The sequence below is a fragment of the Pantherophis guttatus genome, chromosome 2 (genome assembly GCF_059756535.1).
Source record: "Pantherophis guttatus breed Tessera chromosome 2, ASM5975653v1, whole genome shotgun sequence".
Classification (NCBI taxonomy): Eukaryota; Metazoa; Chordata; class Lepidosauria; order Squamata; family Colubridae; genus Pantherophis; species Pantherophis guttatus.
In genome coordinates this window covers 291,656,133-291,673,230 of record NC_142064.1, presented here as the reverse complement: position 1 = coordinate 291,673,230, position 17,098 = coordinate 291,656,133, and the positions used below count along the sequence as shown (strand labels likewise).

Below are 17,098 nucleotides of genomic sequence, written 5' to 3'. Positions count from 1 at the left end.
CCTCCAGCTCTGCCAGGAGCAAACTCTGGACGGGGATCATGGGGGCCGTGATAGGAGTGGCCTTCCTGGCTGCGGGGCTCTTCTCCTACCTAAAGAGCAAGAAAGGTGAGTCTGGGGGGCTGGAGGAGAGGTTGTGGGGAGGGGACCCTCTAGGGGAGGCCTCTCCTCAAGCTTAGCAGGTGGCCAAGAGGGGCCCCTTGAGGAATATCAATATAAATTTATTTTTGAGGGGCTATTAAAGGAAGATTACACAACCTATTATGGGCTATAGATGGGGAGGGGGTCCCGTTGAGTCCTCCAGCCCATGAAGGGTCCTGATTGGCTCTTTTTCTCCTTCCAGCAATTCCCATCCAACCTCCTGCAGGTGAGTTTCTCCTCTTCCCCTTCATCTCAACCCCTCCTAAAAATTATAGGTGTTTTTTTTAATTCCTTAATTGTTTCTTTTTTTAAAAAAAAAAACTTGCCTGAACAATATCTCCTTGTTGTGAATAGAGCAGTTTTTTGGATTTTGGGCAACGTTTCTTTACAGAGATCTGAAAAAGTATTGCAATCAAAAACAAAAGCACACACAAATGCTAAAATCTTGCCCAGAATTTTTCCAAATTTTGGGAAATTGCCAAAGGGAAGGGAAGGTGGGGGCCATTCCTCCCTTGGGGAGGGAGTACCCCTGGTTTAAATTCCCCCATGCATTTTGTAAGCAACCCACCCATTCTGTTAGGCTCACTGTGGAGGGGGGTTCCTGAGGGTATCCAGGCATGAGGAAAATTCCACCCTATGGCTATTTTAAAAGGGGTGACACCAGGGGTGAAATGCTCCCGGTTCAGACCGGATCGCCCAATCCAGTAGCGATGCCCAGCTGAGCCGCACGATCAGCGGAGGCTTTTTTTTTTACTTTTCAAAGCATTTTTTATACAACCTCTTCCGCCGAAAAAATGCTTTTAAAAGTTTTTTTAAAAAGCCTCTGATGATCGCACGGCTCAGCTGGGATCATCAGAGGCTTTTCAAAGAATTTTTTTATAACCTCTTTGACCGAACAGGTGGTTAAAAAAATGCTTTCAAAAGTTAAAAAAAAAAAAGTTGGCCACACCCACCCAGTCACACACACCCACCAAGCCACGCCCACAGAACCAGTAGTAACAAATTTTGCATTTCACGCCTACTATGCACTGCGATATTGTAGGCCACTTCAGCAAATGGCAGGAGATCTGCCCAGCTAAATTGCTGATAATGAACTTAGCATCTCAGGTATTGTTCTATCATTGCGTTCGCTCGTTCTATACCTCCATTCGTCCTCGGGTGGGAGGTGGAGCTGAGTCCTTGAGATGAGCCTATCAACTTAATGAACTCCCTCCAAACCTTTGCCCTGAACTGCCCCCCACCCTCCGGTCCGAGAGGATCCTTCTTGGCACCCCATGCAGACTCCTTTGGGTTCATTAGTTGGAACCTGGACAGGCTCTTCTTCCTGACCCCCCTTCTCCTTGTGAGAATTCACACAATTTCTGGCCAAGTGAGCCCAGGCTCCCCCCCTTTGCTGCCCCCCCCATCGTAGCCCCGTCTTCTTTCTTCATATGAAGCATCCCAGCCTTTTCCTCCCTGAAATGGGCGGATTCTCTCTCTATGTGTCCCTGCCTGTCAACCACCCCCCTGCAGTGTGGGTCTGCCTTGGGGGTGGGGGATGAAAGGGAAGAAGAATATATTATTTACAGGAAAAGTGTCTCTTTATATTCTGATTTTCTTCCCCATCTCTTTTTCTACAGCACTCATGAATTAATCCTGCTCTCCGATGCAAAAGCATATTTTTTATTTAAACAGCTGATGGCTCTTTGTCCTGTTTGCAACCTGTGAGAAATGGAGGCTGAAGGTGGCAGTTTGGGGGGGGGAGAATGGCAGCCTGGACCTTCTCCTGCTGAGACACACACACACCCCAGCTTCCTTTCAGGGCCTCCCTTTCTTCTGAGGGAGGGGTGGAGACCATCTAGACTGTCCCCAGGGATGCTAGGTGGACCTGTCACTCCAGACCCCTCAACTCTCCAGGCTTTGAACCCTCAGCAGCTTCATCTACATTATTCTTCCTCCCACTCACTTCCCTTCCCTTCGCTTTGCTATAAAAGAATAAACTTCAGATGTAAGAAAACCCTGGAATCCTCCCTTCCTCTTCCTCCTCTTCCTTTTTGCTGCCCCCGCATGAGGCTCCTCCCTCCGCTGCCTCTGGATCCACCATCCTGGCTACTTTTGGTCCGAAACCAGAACTGGTTCAGGAGGAGGGTGGGCAGATCCAGGGAGGCGAAGGGGCAGGACCCCCCTTTCTGCTCAGAGGCCCCCTTGCTCTGCTTCCCCTCAAGCCCCCTTTGGAGGAGCAGAATGGCAGCAGGCACGGTCCTCCCTGAGCATTTGTGGGGAGCCATTGGGGGGCACCCGAGACTCCCCTACATTCACCCAGCCATTTCAGGCATTTCTCTCCTTCACAACTGGAGGGTCCTGCCCCATTTTGGCACCCAATGCCTCCCTCCCTCTTTGGGGCTCAGATTCCAATGGTATAGAGTCTCCTGCTCGATGGTATAAATGGTGTAGGCCTGAGCAGGAGGTTCGACTAGATGACCTCCAAGGAATCCATCTGAAGCCGTTCCTGGTGCAGAAGACATTGCCACGGAGGGGAAGACCTGCTCTGTGCGAAAAAGGGGGGGAATTCAATGGGGCAGCCCTAAGTGGAAGACCCCTTCCTTCTCCCCAGCACCTCTAGATGCCCCTAGAGAGCCCTCCAACTGAGCCTCGCCCCCTCCAGAGGTCATCCAGACTGACTCTGCAGGACTCCAGTGGCCTCAACCACCGAGGCAGAATTCCCCCCTCCCCTTCCTCATCTGGGGTCTTGGGGCCACCAGGGGAAAAATAGGTTGGAGTGTGATTGTAGGAATTGTCTGAAATTGCCTGAGAAGATTTGGGCTCCTTTGAGCAATGCCTCCCCTTGCAAGACAGTGTGCAAGAACCTGGAGAAGGGACAACACCAAATGTACCAATGGCAGGAGAGGAAAAATTAGACCGAACTTCCTTAAGAAAAAAAGAAAGTCTTGTGTTGATTGATTGTTTAGGGGAACTGAAACAGCCGTTTCTAAGACGGACAATCAAACTAAGGTGGTTGGTTGTTTCCCAGGAGCAACTATCAAAGACGTGACTGAGGGGCTTACAGAAATAATGAAGCCCACAGATTCTTATCCCTTTTTCCTCTTTCATGCTGGGAGGAATGAAAAAGTCCCTGGAAACGATGCCAAGAGACTCGGAGCAGGTGGGCAAGGGAGCCAAAGAGTTGGGGGCACAGGGGGATTTCTCTTATGTTCTCCCAATAAAGGGAACCATCCAAGGAGGGAAGGCAGCAGCTTCGAAGTCAAGCCTGGCTTAGGGGATGGTTCTGTCGAGGGAAATTGGGATTCTTGGACCATGGTCCACAACACCCACATGGGGGGCTTCTGGCAGGGGATGAGCTGCCCCTCAGAAGAACCCAGAAGGTCGGCTTTGGACACCAACCGGCTCTCCTCATCCGAAGGGCTTGAAAGTGAAACCGAAGGGAGAGGGAGACAAAGTTTTAGAAGCAAATTCCAAGCTCAAATCTCAGGGGAATCAACCAAATATGGAAAGAAAGGAGGGAAACTCGGAGACAGAACAGGAGATGTAGAAAGCAAATATGGGGTCAGTCAAAAAGGGACTCGGATGCCTCTGAACGGATGTTCATAGTACGAGGAATAAACGGGGTGAAGGTGGAGCCCAAAGGCAGGTGTGACATTGTTGCAATCACCAAAACTTCATGGGAGGAAACCCAAAATTGGAAGGTGCAACTAAAGAGATTTAATGCGGAGGAATCAGGCAGCAGCTATCCAAAGGAAGTGGGAGACACGGACACAAACTTGTAGTTTTATGTAAATAAATGTATTTCACATCTACATTCACAGCAGACAAGATAGTCGGGAATGCAGGGAGATTGTGAGGTAAATCTCAAACAGCATTCTGAGTCCATGGAAGAAAAAGGCGGGAAAAAGGGAAACTCCCCCTTTCCACCCACAGCAACCAATCAGAGCGCAGATCACCTCATATAGGAGCCTGCACGCACTCAGCCACAACGGTGTGTTCTGGACCATTGTGCATTTTCCTCTTCCAGCTCTCAACATTTAATATCTTCACATTTAAAGTGCTCAAAAGAAACAGACCCAATAAAAGAGGAGGTGGAGTTGCACTATGTATATAAAAAATAAACAAACTGATCTAGAAACGCAACAGAAGAAAGAGGAAAACCTCCTTCAATGCATTTGGGTTGATATAAAAGGGGGGAAAGAGGGATGGGGGAATATTCGGAGCCCCCCAACTAACCAGAGGAAAGAGATGGAAGATTCTGTTACTTAGCTGAGGCCCGTAGGAAGCTCCCCCCAAGAGTCATGGGGGGCTTGGACTCCCCTGGCCTCACCTGGGAGGCAGGTTCTGCGCCTGGTGGAAGAGGAAAGAGGCTCCTGGGAAACCCAGCAGACCAGAGGCCGCCTTGGAAGCAGCCCCCCCTCCTCTCCCCCCATACGGGGCCTTTGCCACCAGGGGAGGGGAGACCCTGGACGGGGCCTTCTCCAACCCCCAGGGAGCCTTTGAGGCCGCCCCTCCCCCTCCTCTTCCTGGCCCCTCCGATCCTCTCTCTGGGAGGCTCCGGTCAGCAGAGAAGCCTTTAAGGTTCATCAGAGAGGACCCAGGAGAGAACTAGGGAGACTGTGGCCGGCAGAAGCCATGGAGGCTCTACGGGGAGATTCCTTCAAGGGCAGAAATTGGAACGTATTTAAAGGGGCTGCAATGAATGGACAACACACTGATGTGAACAAATACGCTTCTACTGTCTCTGCTTATATTCAAAATATAAGGGTTGGAGTTATCTATCCATTCATCCATCTACAGTATATATCTGTCTGTCTGTCTGTCTCTCTTCCTAGTTACAGTATCTATATCACCTATGTATCTGCAGTATCTATCACCTATTTATATCTGTCTGTCTGTTTATCTGTATGTCTACCTACCTATCTATCTATCGATCGATCCATCTATCAAATTTATGTAGCCACCCATCTCACAACAAGTGAGAAGACCCATCAGTCTTCTCAATATAATTTCAAAAATGTATACGAAGCATCTGCTAAATAAAATAGAGGACTGGTGCTTGGATAAGGAAATTCTGGCCAATGAGCAGGCAGGTTTTAGATCGGGTAGGTCTACCACTGACCATTGTTTTGTCCTTTCCCACTTAACTAATAAATACGAGAGCCAGGGGAAAAAGCTGTATTCCGCCTTTATTGACCTTACCGCTGCTTTTGATTCTATAGATAGGGGACCATCTGTGGAGGAAACTACAAGTTATGGGGATGGACCCCAGACTTATTTTGTTGATCAGGACTCTCTATACTAATACGGCAATTAGAGTCAGATACGCAGCAAACGGGGCCCCAATAAACAGCATACGGACCACCAGGGGAGTGAGGCAGGGCTGCCTGGTGGGCCCCCCTCTTTTTAACCTTTATGTAAATGATACCCCAGCACAGCTGGAAGATCTCCTGACGCACAGCCCCCAAATAGGCTCAAGATTTATTAATGTACGCCGATGACTTAGTGCTGTTTTCTAGAACCCAAATAGGGATGAGGAGACTTCTCGCCAAGCTCTCACGTTATAGTACCACAAACCACTTGACTATAAATGTAGCTAAATCAAAAGTTTTAGTCTTTGGCAATAAGAATAAAAAGCATAATTGGCATATTAATGACACAAAGATTGAGCAAGTTACCCAATATACTTATCTTGGAATTGTTTTTTCCAGTGCAGGAGGTTGGACTCCGCACCATCAACACCTTTCTCAAGAGGTCAGAGCTGGGGCAAGCCTTGTATCCAAATTAAGTAAACGAATCCAACCAACCTCCATTTTACCTCTTCGTAAAGTCTTTCAGGCTAAACGTGTTCCGATTATGCTCTACGGTGCCGAAATCTGGGGTCTTACAGAGGCCCCCATATTGGAGAGAACTCAAAATAATCTGTTAAGGAGGATGCTGGGGGTAAACAATTCCACTTCGGCAGCTGCCGTCAGAGCTGAATTGGGACATTTCTCACTGCACACCTATACAATCACTCGGACGGTAGCCTACTGGCAAAAAATGTCTCAGATGGAAGCCAGCAGACTCCCTAAAATATGTCTAGAGGAACAGCAGATCTCAAATCCTCAAAGGTATTCCTGGCTAACCCGGCTGTCAGAATAGATCTATTCCTAACCCTAACCCTACCTGGAGGCCACTTCTGGGCTTCGTGCTTGAGGCAGGAAAAAAATGAAACCTGGAGTTTTGGGATTTACTGATTAAGTTAAATTGTTGGTATAGAAATGGTTAATATTTACTTAGAGAAGAAATAAAAACCGAGGCTCCAATTTCACTTTGTATTTTATTGTGCTGGGAAAAAGTTTTTTCCTGTCTTTTTTCCTTTTGCCCTTTATCCCCCACTTCTCCTTTGATCTGTCCCCGTCCCCACACACACACCACACAGCCAGCCGAGGGTTAAGGAAACACTTTGGAACGCACCCAGTTCTTATCTCCCTCTTGGCAGCGATAGACACACCGTCTGCCAAGGGACTTTATTTTCACAAACAGGCAGATAAGATACGAACGTTCAAGAAAGTCCAAACAGGAATAATATTCCTCCCAGCAGCTCCGGACGAGGCTTTAGTGACTATTCAAGGTTTACTTTTGTTCGTCACAAAAGATCCTTGACCACCACCCTCTATTATATAGTCTCTGGGGTGTGGTCTCTGGGGTGTGGTCCAGTGACTCACTTCTAATCCCTAGCACGCCTCCCCAGCTGCTGCAAACGTTTATCACGCCTTCGGAGGCGTGCGTCCAGGAATGATGTGTCATTATCACTCTGATCCGAAGCAGCTGTTTCCTCTCCCTCGGCCGGCACTTGAGACAATGCCAGAGGGGAGGGGCCTGGAGAGGGAGGCCTGGCTGACTCCTCTTCCTCATGCTCGGAGCTTTCTTCCTCCGATGGGACAGGCTCAGAGGGCGGGGCCACAACATCCTTCCCCTTCCTTTCCCTTCCCCGTTTCCCTAATACTTTTATTCTCTCTTTTATGCCCTTATAATCTTAATAAAAAAATCATAAAAAGGAGCCTTTTGTTTTAGGGGCCTTCCTGTCCCACAGTCAAAATAGGCAAATCTCATCAGGATCTGCACAATCAGATGGCAAAATTTCTTCCAAAATGTCACTTTATATATTTCTCTGCTGAAAGTAGAGATTGTGGTGCATTATGGGAGAAGATGTGGACGTTCTCCGAGGAAAGGATCGGGAAGTGGAGGAGAAACGGCCCAACTTCATTCCAGGATCTTCATCCGGGGCTGCTTTGCAAGGAAAAGGGGGATCCCCACCCACAGAAAGGAAGGAAGAGGGAGATTCCTACACAATCGGGGTTCAGGGGCAGGAAACCTGAAGGAGCCGGTCCGTCCAGACGTTCTCAGCGTGTTTCAAGGAAGGGAAACGCCGTTTCTCTTGTAAAGCTAAGAGATCCCTACGGAGATTCCCCCGTGAAGGGGGAGGGGCTGGGCAGAGGATCCGGCTGGATTAGGAGGGATCCCTGCAGATCCCCTCCGCCTCTTCCTGCCTGGACTGTCAGTTGAGGGTTTTCCTGGCTTCCCTTCGGATTGGGGGGAGCGTGCTCCAGCCTGGGCGCCCTCTGGGCACTGGGGGAACTCAGAGGGCATCTAGTCCACCCCTCCAGTCCAGGCGCCCAGAGAAAGGGAGATTGGAGGAGAATTTTTTTTGGGGGGGGGGCAAAAGGAAGACGACATTCTCCCCCCGGAGCTGGCATGAAAGACCCCCCAGATTGCAGCCCCCCAAGACTGAAGGGATCCCCTCCCCCACTTTCTCCGCTTCTCTCTCTGCGCAGAACTCTCTCCTGCATCGGGCGAAGTCAAGGGAGGCTCTGCCCGGAGACCGATGACGCTGCAGAAGGGAGGATTCCCATTGGTCCTCCTGCTCTTCTGGACTCTCCCTCTTCCGAAGTCTGGGGAAACCTCCTCCCCCCCTCCAGACCCTCCGATTCCTCCTCTGGGGCTGGGAGCGTCTTTCTCCCTGTCAGATGTAAATGCCTTATTCTCCAATGTGTAAATAGTGTACAGACAGGGTATCAGGGGTTAACTTATTCTTCACTTCTTAATGTATTCATAATTCACCACTCCCACATATAGCTCCACCCATTGTATATATAAGGAGCTACCTACACCATTTCCCTCGCTTCTATCTGTAAATATTCAGTAAATATAGAATGCCTGTTAAGAATAAAGAGAGATATATTTAAACCTCTAATCTTTATTATCATTATTGAGTCTGATCCTGAAAATATTGCAACAATCTGGTAGCAGAGGATGGTTGATTGACTCAATAAAATAAACATGTATAAAAAAGAAATGGAAAGCAACAATCTCAGATCAGAGATACTGAGAATACTAAAAAGACAAAAGGATGACTACGATCTCATCGCGGACCTTCAAAATTTCTTGAAAGAAAACGAAGCAGCGAGAGAAAATAGCATCGAGACAACTGAACCCAAAGAAACAAAAACGGTGAGCGACCCATCTATAAAAGAAAAAATAACAAGAAGAAAGAACAGAGATCCCGCTCAAAATTTTGAATGGCAGCCATCTTGTCTTCAACCGGCCACTGAGGCAAGCAAAGCAGAGCCAATCACGATACACCATTCAAAATCTCTGGCGCGAAAAGAATCACACAGTACAAAAAATAGTAAAGAAAATCTTTATTCTTCAGAAGAATCAAATACGGACGCAGAAGAAACATCTATCAAACTGAAAGTCGAAGCAATCAAGAAACAACTATTTAAAACTTTTGATCCAGATTTAAAAATGGCAAAAAAATCAACGGAAGTCAATGACCCAAAAACAAAAAGACAAGCAAGCAAACAGACAAACCAGAACATATCCAGATCAACTCGTGCAGAAAGGATGACAACACCTGAGCCCAGAGGACCCTGCAGGTTTTATCCCACGCCGCAGACGATTCCAGAGGTGGAGAGCTTCAAGCGGTGCGGCTTTGGCGAAAGGAGGCAAGCGTCAGCTATCAGCAAGAAGATCAAGGTAGAGACGGAGACCGAATCGTCGGAGGAGGAATCTTACGAAGGAATTGCAGCGACAGAGGCTTCCTATAGCAGCTCCGACAGAGATATGAGCAACGCACACGCGCAGATGCATACAGAGAACTACAGAGAACATTATGAAGATGAAAGACCACTCAGACTAATGCACAGAATACCCACTCCATCCTGTGACTTTCAACACCTACGAGACCATGGAATACCCTCAGTTGTGAGTAGTGGGGATAATAATACTGGGGACTTACCTAACGATTTTCCAAAACTTAGAATTGATGGCATTAATTTGCAAGAGTGGTATCAACAGCTCCAGGTTATCTTTATGAAGGAAAACTTACTGTTTTTTATCACTAGTCCCCCAAAAAGACCTTGGACACTAAAAATAGATTGTTTACACCATAGAGCTTTTTTCTTAATAATATCTAGTGTGTCTCCTGCAATGTATCACAGCATTAAGCCAAATTTGACTGTTTCAGAAATTATTCAATGCATGTTTAATTTGTTTCACAGTGACAGTGTAGCCACCACCACAAGGATATCTAAAGACTTCTTTTCATCTAGGATAAAACCAGGGGTTTCCATAAGTGAACATTTAATATCTTTGAACAAAATAAGAGCTGAACTGCATTTGAGGGGGGAGGTGATTTCAGACCAAACAATGAAAAGTGTCATTATCAACTCACTTGATCCATCATGGGACAATTTTATGTCACATTTAGACACAATCAATCTAGGGTATTTATCCATAGAAAGTCTATCTAACAAATTGATAACAGAAGATAATTCTAGAAGGAATCGTTCTAACAATCACACAGAACATAAACCATATAGGAAAGTAGCTTTCCAAGAAAAATATAGTGGAACATTTAAATGTCATAATTGTGGATCCAGGGAACACAATAGAAGAGATTGCCCAAAATTCTTAAAAGAAAGATATAGATCAGAATACAGAAACAAATACGATTATAGACAGCCTTCCATAGAAAGGCATAGATATAGGAGCCCACCAAATCACAGAGAGAATAGAGGGGGCAGAGACAATTCAAAGGATAGAAAGTCTGGTTCACTGAATGGATTAAATAAACAAGACAACACTAACACACAACAAAGTGAGAACAATAATTGGCTTATTGATTCTGGAGCAACTAATCACACCACTAATAACAAAAGTATATTGTCTTCATTTGCAGAAGATAAATTTGTAATTAAGGTAGCTAACCAAGAAAAGGTTCAAGTATTAGGTAGAGGAAATGTAACCTTACCTGGTTTAGGAAAAATAGAGGGGGTATTACTAATACCTGAAATACCTCATAACATATTAAGTGCCATAAAACTAAGCAGAGATTCTGACATTAACATTGTCTTTTCAAAAGGAAAGGCAACTTTGGAAAAGAATAAAATAAATGTAGGCACTGTGGTGACTAAAGGAGGACTACCTTACCTAATAACGAAAGAAAAATGGTTACATAACATTGATTCAAATATGGAAGATTGTATTGAGATAGATGATGAGAATGTTAGCAACAGTGACAATGATGAATGTAAAATATCTCATGATCACACAGATGCACACAACGATAAGAAACCAAAGATAGGCAAACCAATTCATGATGAGTGTGCTCACATATTGCATAGGAAATTAGGACATGCCAGTTTTCCTGTAGTGCAAAAAATGACTGAACACGCAGAAGGTGTCAAAATAAAAAATTGTGAAAATTATCTGGAATGCTCAGTATGTAAATCTACAAAACTAAAAACTAGTCCCAGGCCAAAAAAATCTACCAGATCAACTAACAAAATTTTTGATTTAGTACACATGGACTTAGTTGGTCCATTAACCCCATCAATCACTTATAGGAAACGTTACTTCCTGACAATAGTGGACGATTATAGCCGCTATGGATTTGTTTACACATTAAAACACAAAGATGAAACATTTCAAAAATTTAAAGAATTTTACAAACGCATAGAAACACAACACAACATCAAAATAAAACAAATTATGACAGACAGAGGATGCGAATTCATGTCTAAAGAATTCTCACAATGGTTAAAAGACAAAGGAATGTTACATTACACATCTAGTCCATTTTCTCCGTTCCAAAACGGGATTGCAGAGAGAAAAAATTCCACATTACAAACCATGATTAGGTGCACATTGGAAGATGCTGGCTTAAGCAAACAATTCTGGTCAGAAGCCTTACATTATTCAAATTACACACAAAATAGAACATGGTCCAGCATTATAAATAAGACACCATATGAAGTGATGTATAATAGAAAACCAAAATTAGCACACATGCATATATTTGGAGTCACAGCAGACGTACACATACCTAAACAATTAAGAAGAAAGGGAGAAAATGTGTCCAGGAGACTCAGATTTATGGGATATGAGACTGGCACTAAAGGATACAGATTCATTGATAGTAACAACAAATTTATAGTCTCCAGAACAGCTGTGTTCCATGAACAAGCTAACTGGTCTAAATTACATCTTAATGAGATATTCCCAAATAAACATGAAGATACAAAATCTCATGAGAAAGGGACTATAGAAAAACAAAATATCAACAAATATAGAAACAAAACTAAAACTTGGACAAATAGCCAACTCAAAATAAAGACAGACACACTAACAAAAAAGGAAGCAAGATATTTGCATGATAACGATAGTAAACCCGAGAAAATCATTAGAAACACCAGAAATCAAATGCCAAATAAATACAAGGATTATGTAATGCACATGAATGGTGAACCAACAACACCCAATACATACGAGGAAGTGTTAAAACTTCCTCACGAAGAAAAAGAAAAATGGGAATTAGCAATGAAGAAAGAGATGGAAAGTTTACAAGGACTAAATGTATTTACACCTGCATCTGCACCTAAAGATAAGACAATTATTGGTACCAGATGGATATATAAAATTAAGAATTTAGAGGGAGGAAATACTCTATACAAAGCTAGATTGGTTGCACAGGGTTATGCACAGAAATATCCAGAGGACTATACTGACACGTATTCCCCCACTGTAAGAACAGAGAGTGTCAAAACAGCTCTAGTGGTAGCTTCAGCACTCAATCTAGATGTATTCCAATATGACATACAGACTGCGTACCTACACGCAAAATTAGATAAAGAAATATACGTGAGAGCACCTCATAGTCCATACACAAACAAAAATGAGACTTGGTTGTTAAACAAGAGTTTATACGGGCTAAAACAATCTGGTAAACGGTGGTATGATTGTTTAGTAAAAGTACTTAAGACCATGGACTTCAACGCTACCACTGCTGATAATTGTTTCTTTGTCAAGAGGGGTGATGATTACATTGAATTTGTATTGATTTATGTGGATGACATTTTATACATAGGAAAACATAAGGAAAGAAGAGAAACTTTTGTAACTAAACTAAATGAACATTTCTCATTGAAATCTTTAGGCAAGGTAAACAAATACCTTGGTGTCCAAATTAATAAGACAAAAAGGGGATTCAAACTTACCCAGAGAGATAAGATCATAGATCTTTTAAATAAATGCAACTTAAACAATGCCAAACCTTGTGATACCCCTATGCAAACTGACTTTCTAAGGAATTCTGATGAATCTTCTCCCGAGTTCAAGGACAATACATTCTATAGATCAATCATAGGTTCACTCCTTTACATATCTAATTGGACTAGACCGGACATCGCTTTACCACTCAATTTATTATCTAGGCATGTCAGCAAACCAACAATGTACCACTGGGAAGCTGTTAAAAGAATTTTAAGATATTTAAAAAGTACACTAGACTTTTGTTTAATGTTAGAACCTAATGATATTAAAGAACCAAAGCTTACGTGTTATGCAGATGCAGATTGGGCTGGAGACACCTCATGCAGAAAAAGCACATCTGGTTATGTATTTCTCTTAAATGACTGTCCAGTTTACTGGTACACTGGTAAACAAGAACTAGTGGCTACTTCAACAACAGAAGCGGAATATGTTTGTTTATCCAAAGCCGCAAATAATCTTGTATGGTTTAATGATTTAATTTCAGATGTCTGGAAAAAACCTGCTCTGCCTTTTGTTATGCATGAAGACAATAAAGCAGCCATTGAAATATCTAGATCTGATGCCATTGGACAAAGGTCCAGACATATAGATATAAAATTTAAACATGTGAGACAATTATCTCAGGATGGATTTATTAAAGCAGTGCATTGCGACACTTCAGAACAATTAGCTGATATATTAACGAAGCCTTTACCTTCTAAACAGCATAAATACTTAACCTCTAAGTTGTATGTTTTGTATTGTCCTGAATCTGAATGTAACTGGTGTTGTATAACGAATCGGCATTTAGAGGGGGATTTGTCAGATGTAAATGCCTTATTCTCCAATGTGTAAATAGTGTACAGACAGGGTATCAGGGGTTAACTTATTCTTCACTTCTTAATGTATTCATAATTCACCACTCCCACATATAGCTCCACCCATTGTATATATAAGGAGCTACCTACACCATTTCCCTCGCTTCTATCTGTAAATATTCAGTAAATATAGAATGCCTGTTAAGAATAAAGAGAGATATATTTAAACCTCTAATCTTTATTATCATTATTGAGTCTGATCCTGAAAATATTGCAACACTCCCCCCTTTGGGGCGCTTGTGGGGAGCCTCCATGGCTTTGGCTGGGCTGCCCCTGATGCTGCTGCTGGGGGCGCTGGCCCGGATCCCCGGGAGCGAAGGGGGGGAGGAGACCCCCGGTAAGGAGGGGGCTGGGCGGGGGAGGAGGGGGCTGGGAAGGGGGAAGGAAGCCTCCAGCAGCCTCGATCTCTGCGTGGTCCCCTCCCCCTTCCTCCCCACAGCCGCCCCCCCAGGAGGACGGAGAGGGACCCTAATCCTAACCCTTCCCCCATGTAGCCCAGGTGGGGGTCGCGGCCTCTCCTGTGCCTGGGTGGGAGGGGGCTGCAGGGAAAGAGGAAGGGAGGAAAAGCGAAAGAGGGAAACTGAGGCATTTTCAGCCCTGAATCCCCAGAAGGGAAAAGAGGCATTTGAGCGAAAGTCTTTTTCCTTCTTCAGAAACTTCACTTTTTCTTCTCAATCTCAGATTTGGAGCTTTGAAGGTCAGGCAAGAGGGGGGTTTACGGCCCTTCTGGGGGAGAGACCCTGAAGTTGGGGAGGAGACCAAGAACCCCCATAATCCCCCCGGAGGGGAGGGGGAAGTGAGGGAGGAGGATGTTGGGGGTCTTTTGTGAAGGGGCGGGAGACCCTCCCTTTGAGAGTCTCTTGGGGGTCTTTTTGGGGTGGGGGAAAAGAAACGGGTGATCCTCCACAGTCCCCTAAAGGGAGGGAGTTGGGCTGAAGATTCGGGGGAAGAAGAAAAGCTGGGGTGACCCAGGGAAGTTGGGAGACCCCAGGTGGGTAGGTCTAGATGTCCTCATTGTGGCCCCTCCCCAGATCCCCTCCCAAAGGAAGAGAGAGTGGGGGGGATGGACGCTACTTTCCCTCCAGCCCCCCCCCCATCCTTCCTGCCCGTTGAGGTCCAACCTTCCCTGCAGAGACTGAATGGGATCGCTGGACCGGTTGAGCTTCTGCCTGCCTTTTCCCACCCCTCCCCCTCTTCCCTCCCCTCCCCCCTCCAGACCCCCCAGGAAGCCTCCCTTCCTCTCTGGGACTGAGAGAGTTCCCCTTCCCTCCACCAGGGGGCGTCTTCCGCCAGTCTCTCTCGGAAGGACTCCCGCAACTCCCCCCTCCCGCGTAGATCCCCCCTCCTCTCCCAGTGGCTGGGGACGATGGGCCCTGGAGTCCCTCCTGACGGCCTTCCTCCCCCTCGCAGCCCATTTCCTGTACCAGTATAAGACCGACTGCCACTTCCTCAACGGGACGCAGCGGGTGAGATACCTGGACCGCTACTTCTACGACCGGGAGGAATACGTCCGCTTCGACAGCGACCTCGGGAAGTACGTGGCCGTCACGGAGTTGGGGAAGGTGGATGCGGACGCTTTCAACAGGGATGAGCGCATCATGCAGTACGAGAAGTCCGGAGTGGATCGCTTCTGCCGGCACAACTACGGGGTGTACAACTACCAGGCGCCCAAGGCGGAGAAGCGCCTGATTGGCCGGAGAGGTGAGTCTGGGGGGGAGGGACAGAGGGAGGGGGGGCTCTTCCCTGGGAGGGGGATCCCGGGACCCCCCTTTCATTTCATTCCTTGGAATCCTCCCGGATGGAGGTTTTACTCCTCATTTATTTATTTATTTATTCTGCACTCTCAGATGTGCAAAATCCTCCTTTTCTTCCCAGGCTCCAAACTCTCCTCCTGTCTGGAATCTGGATCCCTTTGATCCATTCCCCCCCCCAAGAAAATCCATCCAGATAAGGTTTTTTTGGGTGGGGGTGGGGGAGGGGAATCCAGCCAGACCTCTCTCTCTCCTGCTCAATACTGGCAGTCCTCCACTTAACAACAGTTTGTTTAGTGACCGTTGAAAGTTACAACAGCAGTGGAAACAAATGACTTTTGACTGTTTTTCACACTTACGACCGTTGCAGCCTCCCCAGGGTCACATGATCCAAATCCAGATGCTTGGCAACGGACTCGTACTTGTGACGGTCACAGCATCCGGGAGTCACGTCATCCCCTTTTGCGACCTTCCCACAAGCAAAGTCCATGAGGAAGCTGGATTCACTTAACAACCCTGCTACTCATTTAACAACTGCAGTGATTCACTTAACAACTGTGGCAAGAAAGGTCGTAACATGGGGCAAAATTCATTGAACAAACGTCTCACTTAGCAACAGAAATCTTGGGCTCAATTGTGGTCCTAAGTCGAGGACTCCCTGTATCTACATATATATTTCTCTCTATCCCTGATTCATTTCTATCCTATTCAGGAACCTCCCGTCTCCCTCCCTCTTCCCACCCAGAAGCCCCTCCCTCTCTTCCTCTGCTCCAGAAATGCTGTTTTGGGCACTTTGGGATAAAAAAATGTGGGTTTTATTTTACCTAAAATAAAAAAAAAAAGAATTGGTGGACTCTTTTTCCCCTGTTGACCCCTTTCTATGGATCTTCTGCTTTTCTTTCATCTTTCTTCATTCAGAGTCATTTCCAGTCCAGCAGCTTTTCAATCCAATAAAGAAACAGATGAGTAACAAAAGCAGCTTAGAATTTGTAATCATGATTCAATGCTTAAACCGAGATGTAAAACCCCCAATAACAGGAACCCTGATCGCTTCCGTCTTCCTTCCTGGGGAGGCTCCTGATTTGGGGGGAGAATCCAAAAACACCCACAAACCTTAAAACTGAATTTGGGGTCATAAGAAAGAAATTGGGCCTCCATTCAGCCCTGAAGCCTCAGATTCTTTCATTCTCTCTTCCAGATTCCTTCAATGTTGCCTACATTTCTTTTTCTACATTTTATTTCTTTGTCTAATAAAAATCTTCTATGTTTCTATCGACTGATGGGGTTTCAGAGGCCAATCAAGGATTTTAGCTGCCCTTGTTGCCATTCGGCCTTTCCAGAGAAATTATATTCATTTTATTAGAATCAGAGAAGTCTTGAAAGCATCATCACTTAAGAACTGGTTAAGTTTAACTCCAGAGATTCTCCAAAAATAACGTCTCACCATAGAATCCAATAAGATCTTTCTTCCATAAGAGGAAAACCTCCAGATCCTAAGAGAGAAAAGCCTCTTGGAGCATTTGCTCCTTTGGTAAATAATTGAATATTTTCTGGGAACCTGCAGAGATTTTGCTCTCCACATATTCAGTCTGGAGGCAAAACTCATTTTCACTCCTAAATTCTTCCCTGCAAACCTGGGAGGATTTTCAGCAGCCACATAAGATGCATTTGGAAATGTTTTTACTACCAAAGAGGATATTTTCATGGAGATAATAATATTCAGCTATATAATTTGTTTCCGGACGATATTTAAAGTTTACTTTTCCCCTA

General features: G+C 45.3%; 1 protein-coding gene across 1 annotated transcript in view; it reads left to right on the top strand.

The window, feature by feature from the left end:
* LOC148116160 (H-2 class II histocompatibility antigen, E-S beta chain-like) overlaps positions 1 to 17,098 on the top strand; it is a 99,149-nt gene that overhangs the window by 13,976 nt on the left and 68,075 nt on the right. The window contains exon 2 of the mRNA XM_087884952.1: positions 14,988 to 15,278. Coding sequence (XP_087741078.1) covers positions 14,988 to 15,278 — 291 coding nt within the window. The remainder of the gene's footprint in view (positions 1 to 14,987; positions 15,279 to 17,098) is intronic.